General features: G+C 44.5%; 1 protein-coding gene across 1 annotated transcript in view; it reads left to right on the top strand.

The window, feature by feature from the left end:
• Positions 1–2,735: 2,735 nt before the first annotated feature.
• Positions 2,736–6,018, top strand: part of PGS1 (phosphatidylglycerophosphate synthase 1) — a 35,511-nt gene continuing 32,228 nt past the window's right edge. Inside the window, exon 1 of the mRNA XM_035104212.3 lies at positions 2,736–2,896. Coding sequence (XP_034960103.1) covers positions 2,754–2,896 — 143 coding nt within the window. The 5' untranslated portion in view covers positions 2,736–2,753. The remainder of the gene's footprint in view (positions 2,897–6,018) is intronic.

Genomic DNA, 6,018 nt, shown 5'->3' with positions numbered 1-6,018 from the left:
TTTTGGCTGGTAAGCAAACTAATTATGAAAAAGCAAGTCATTTGATTTACAATGTAGTCTCTATAGCAGGGGTGGCAAACCTTTGGCCTTCCAGATGTTGCTGAACTATGTCTTCCATCAGCCCCAACCGGCGTAGCCAATAGTCAAGGCTGATAGAAAGTAAAGGTTTCTTACTCCTGACATATTTTATTAAAGGTAAAGGCACCCCTGATCATCAGGTCCAGTCTTGTCCGACTCTGGAGCTGCGGCGCTCATCTCGCTCTATAGGCCGAGGGAGCCGGCGTTTGTCCGCAGACAGCTTCCGGGTCATGTGGCCAGCATGACAAAGCTGCTTCTGGCGAACCAGAGCAGCACACGGAAACACCATTTACCTTCCCGCCGGAGTGGTCCCTATTTATCTACTTGCACTTAGATGTGCTTTCGAACTGCTAGGTGGGCAGGAGCTAGGACCAAGCAACGGGAGCTCACCCTGTTGCAGGGATTTGAACCACAGACCTTCTGATCAGCAAGCCCTAGACTCTGTGATTTAACCCACAGTGCCAATTAAATGTGTGTACTGCCCTTCATATGTAGATGTCAGGGTGGTTCATACAGCATTTTCATCAAGAGAAGGCAAACAATATAAGGTCTAGTGAGGGTATTATACATTTGAAAAACTAGCAAGAAAAAGTATCAGAAACCTGCAGAAAGACCTTTGTTACCAATTCCTCCAAAATGCATCTTCTGTATGCTATTATTGCCTAGTTTGCTTCTACCCCTTAACAGAACTGTGGCAGCAGCAGATTAGCTCAAACTACTGTGAAAACAGCAGCTACAGGGTAGTCCAAAACAATGGCAACTGTACCCTGAGATTCTGCCTGTGTCTGTTTGGTAGTCCAAAACAATGGCAACTGTACCCAGAGATTCTGCCTGTGTCTAACAGGCTTCATCTCCTTTAGAAACAGGTAGGTTCTCTGGACTGTGATGCAATAATCCTACCCTGATTTCACTCCTAACATTTAATACCAACCTGTCCTGACCTGAACCTAATTATTTGCTGTTGAGTAATCCTCCTTCAATTAATTTCAGTTCTATTAATTCTGTCTAACATTTGGAAGCATGCACATACTTCTACAGACACAACACGCAAACTGTTCTGTCAAGGTGGCAATGCTATGCACAGTTACTTGGGAGTAAGCTCAACAGAATTCGGTGGGTGGGACTGACCAAATGGACAGGATCGGATCATACATGTGGTCAGAAAACTGCTTGACTTTGGTTTCTTTTTTCTAATGCACATGAATAGTAGTCAGAACATGTTAGAACAAGTATGTAAGTTTTTACATTCGCAGAAAGAAACAAAAATACAAGGAAAATACACAAAGCAGAACCAGTATTATTATTATTATTATGATAACCTGCCTTTCTCCTCGTGCAGGACCCGAGGTAGGTCACAGCATAAACGAAAACATACAACTAAAAATACACAAATATAAAAATAAAGAACTATCACTATTAAAAACAGCAGTAAAAACACTCAAAACCATTAAAAAGGGCACATGTGCACACACAAAACACCACCACCCACCCTTAGAAGACCCTGTTGCTACAGCCAGTTAATGGCCAAAGGCCCGTTGGAACAGGTCTGCCTGTTGGTGAGAGGAAAGCAGAAAGGGGTCCAGCCCAGTGTCCTGCGGAAGGGAGTTCCAGAGTCTGTGAGCAGCCACCAGGAAGGCCTTTTTGTCCTCACCAAATGTACCTACGTAGGTGGCAGGACTGAAAGAAAGGCCTCCTGAGAAGATTTTAAAGCCTACCCAGTACTTCAGATAACCACGAAAATAAATACAACCCCAAAGAAAGCAAACTGTGCAGTACAGTATTATATAAATATACCATCAAAGCATAATATAATACAAACTAATAAACATTTCAACAGCCAGCTGGAAATTCTTCTACATTTTTTTAGAAACAAAGCAGCAGGAAAAAACACTTTTGAAACTGATGCAGCCAGCTGAGTAAACTTCCATGTCTGATGAGCATGAGTTTGGTGAACTTTTTTGTTTTGTTTTTGAGTTTGTTACATGTTGCAAAAGATTCCTTTCCATTTGTTTTCTGCGGATAAATTCACATGTGATGTGGGGATGCACAGAAGACTGCAGCAGCTGCTTGCAGGATGGCGGAAGGCATGATATATCTCGTGAGCTTTGTGGTCAGGGAAGATAGTGGTCGCTGACTAAGGGTTTCCAGTTCAGGCCACTTGCGGGTACAGCGCTCGCACGAGGATTTTAAGTTACAGGGAATAGCTGGTTGCAATCACGTGTACTCGGGGAGTAGGGAAAATTTGCAAGCGTATAAGCTTACAGCACACTTTCTCGGAGGAGAGCTCTACAAAGTTCAGTGGGACTTATGAGCCCTTGCTCTCACGTTAGCCAGCACTGCAGCCTTTGGATAAACACCACCTAGAATTATTATTATTATAACAACCCCGCTTTATTCTGTGGCTTTGCGAACAAGACCACGGCGGCGGGAGTGGCGCACTACAAAGCGGAAGAGTGCCGAGGGGGCTGGTCTTGAGACCTTCCTAGTCTATATTTTTCCTAAAACCCCACCATATCTGCCCTCAGGTGCCAGGGGGAAAGTGGCGCCCCCCGTCCCCTTGACAACGGCGGTGGACTTTTGCAGAGAGGAAGCGGCCTCCAATCTCTATGGCAGGAAGCGGAAGTGGTGGAAAGTCTGCGGAGCGCTCACCCGGAAACGGAAGCAGTCGGGTTTCCATGGCGGCGGCTGTGGTGGCTGAGGCTCCCGTGCTATGGCGGCGGCTGCTAGATTATTTGCCCCGGGGGAGACCTGCCTTGGCCGCGCTGTTCGGCCGGCTGTCGGACTGCCTGACCCGAGGCCGGGAACGCCGCGCACGCAGGTGAGGGAGGGTGGCCGGCCGGCCGGTTTTTCACCTGCGGCGGCTTCTGCATTTTCTTCCAGGGAGGACTCGCGCTCAAGAGATTCAGAGACTATCTTGGGCTGGGCGCCTTCCTAGTGGAAAGTAACTGTCGCTGAGGTTGCGTCGGCGTCTTGTTTAAGTGCATGGGGGGGGGGCGGAGACTGAATGATAATCAGGGGCGGGGCGGGATAGTCCTTGAGGGTAAAGTCTGGGGTACCCCCTAAAGTGGGTATGGGGTGTACTGGAAGGAGGGCCAGTTGTAGTACTTGCGTGTATTTTTGTAGGAAGGGAGAAAAGAATAAGGTACTGTCGGACAAAGAGAAGCTGGTCGGCGTATATTTTTATTTGGTGGAAATGTGTACTCCAGCTGTACATAGAGATTTGCAGCGTGGCTAGCAGTAAACGCAACAAAGCAATCAGAGCAACCTAAGAGGAGCAGAAGGTAAAACCACAGCATTCCAAAAACCCTGGGACGATTTAAAGCCTGGTTCAGCTAATGTTTAAAAAAAGGATTGAGCTGGAGGTCATTTTAACTCATGTTTCTCCTGCAATCCTCAAAATGGAAACTCTTGTGTTCATGCCAAGTGGAGCCTTTTCGCATCATATGGCAACATTTGTGCTGCAGACAGGAGTTGGTGTTATGCTAGTGTTTCCAACAGCAAATGCATAAAATGTAGAGAACATACGTGCATCTTTAACTACGTGTGCCTGGGAACCCTAATTAGACTTGAGTTTCTTGATGCATGTGTGTGAATGTGTGTGTGTGTTTGCTGTGAGAAACACAGGTGTGCACACAGCAGTTTTTCATGTAAAGGTTTGCAGCTGTTATCAAATCTTCCTGCCCCCCACCCAGCATGGGGCTAAAAGGACAACTTTGGAATTCAGGTGGTTGTGTTTGAAGTATGGTATCTTGTGATAATGCCACAGTTTCAGCACTTCAGTAGAAATTAGTTTCCTTTTGCTAAAATTCAGGAAGCTTCCAGACCAAATTCAGGAAGCTTCCAGACCATTGCTGGACCATTCCAGAACAGGAAGCGGAGAAGGGGCTGGTTGATGCTACAGCAATGGTGGCGGCACCCACCAGCCCTTTCTCTGCTTCCTGGTGCTTAGTGAGGGAAGGCCGTGCCGAGCAGGAATGTCGCTGCCACTTTCTTTTTGTGAATTTGGTATTGACAGCCTGACATGTTTTATTATTGTGTGGAAACGCTATGGAAACAAAGATTTTTCCTGTACTAAAGCTGTTTACTTTGAATGTGATGCTTCTTGGAAATAGCATTCCATGATTCCTAAAAGCTTGGGAGTTGATTGTTGGCTTAATTCTTTTCCCTGTATGGTAATTTTTGTTCTTGTTCAAGCTTCTCCAGGTCTCCTCATCCAAGGACTAGGTTATCTCTTTTTGCATATAATGTGATGATGATTTGGTAGATTGTGCTTTCTATTTGAAAATCTCTTATTATGAACAATCTTGTTATACGGTACATCTGTGAAAGATTATGACATTTACAAATAGTTTCCTTTTAGTGAATCAGACTATTGATGCATCTAGCCCAGACATCCCCAAACTGCAGCCCTCCAGATGTTTTGGCCTACAACTCCCATGATCCCTAGCTAACAGGACCAGTGGTCAGGGATGATGGGGATTGTAGTCCAAAACATCTGGAGGGCCAAAGTTTGGGGATGCCTGATCTAGCCCAACATCCATTTTGATAGGTAGCATTCCCCCCCCCCCCCCCGGTACTTTGAGGACTGTTTTTGGAGCATTCCATGTTCGCTTTCATAGAGTTATGATCTCATGACAAAGAAAACAAAGAATAGAATTAGTTCAGAAAAACATACTGTATTTCAAATGTATTTAAAACCTTGTTGAAATTCCACATTTAAAAATAATAAATAATCATAATCAGGATTCTAAATTAGCAGAGCACCAGGCGCATTTGATGCATAAAAGATTCTCCATTTGCAAGCACCTGAAAAGTCTGGGTGCAATTTTTTGTGCCTGGCTGATATTCGATGATTACTGAAATGTATGTGCTTTGAAGCCTTGAAATATATGTTAAGGACAGACAATACCAGTATGTTAAGGAATTTAACAATAAAGAGTGGAGTGTTTTGAAAGCTGAAGTATGGTATAAATATTTTTCTTGTAAACACCAAATTAAACATGTATAATTTCTGTTAAAATGTGATATTAGCAATGTGTCACTTATGTGAATTGTGTATTAGTTTATGCTTATCAAAATAGTAAATAAAAAGTGTTGCTGATCCCTCCCCCCCCCATGGCAACTAGACATTGTTTTGGTGCCCACAACCCAGGTCCTAGGAGTCATTTGGCTCCTAGCTTTTCTATCCCAGTTTCTAACACTGCTCATAAATCCAACTTGCTATTGTAGCGCTTGGCAAGCTGCCTATCACACTTGAATTGACTTGGAAATAAGTGAAGCTATATTTTTCTACCCCCATTGGGAAATGGTTTGGCATATTTCTGATATCACCAAACACACTTCTGCCACTCTCTTCTTTCCCTCCTTAACTAGCTAATGCTGTGGTGCTGGTGGCAAGCTGGGAAGCAGCAGCAAGAATAGACTTTCCTTGCTGTTTCAGTTCTCCAGATTTGTAGTTTTCTCAATAAACTACTGATACTGTAGTAGCCTTTGGGAAAACTACCTTTGCCACAGGTAATTTTGCCTCGCGAAAGAATAAGGGAATAACTTCTGCTTGTAATTTGAGCATCAGCTGTGGGGTGGAGATGTGGAATGGCTGGGTGGGAAGTGAGTAGACTAGGACGTTGTCTCTGGGTTGGAGTATAGTCTGAACTTGAGGAGGGTTTAAGGGTAAAAATATACTTCTGGTATTTGAAGCAAGCACTGAGAGCCCCAGGGACTCATATTTCCAAGTTTCAGGATCTTGGTAATGTCTCTGACTACACATGCTTTGAATAGTGCATGGAGTTGGGAGGTGTCTCTGCTTATTGGCAAAAAAGGGATTAGCAGTAATACAAGGTGTGAGTGGCTGATTTACCATCTTCTTGCTATGACAAAGGTCCATCAGTCTGGGCTTAAAGATTGTGTGAGGTGTGGCTGGAGGGAGATTTAAGGCGGGGG

This window comes from Zootoca vivipara, chromosome 2 (genome assembly GCF_965207765.1).
Source record: "Zootoca vivipara chromosome 2, rZooViv2.hap1.1, whole genome shotgun sequence".
NCBI lineage: Eukaryota > Metazoa > Chordata > Lepidosauria > Squamata > Lacertidae > Zootoca > Zootoca vivipara.
This window is presented reverse-complemented; position numbering and strand designations above follow the sequence as displayed.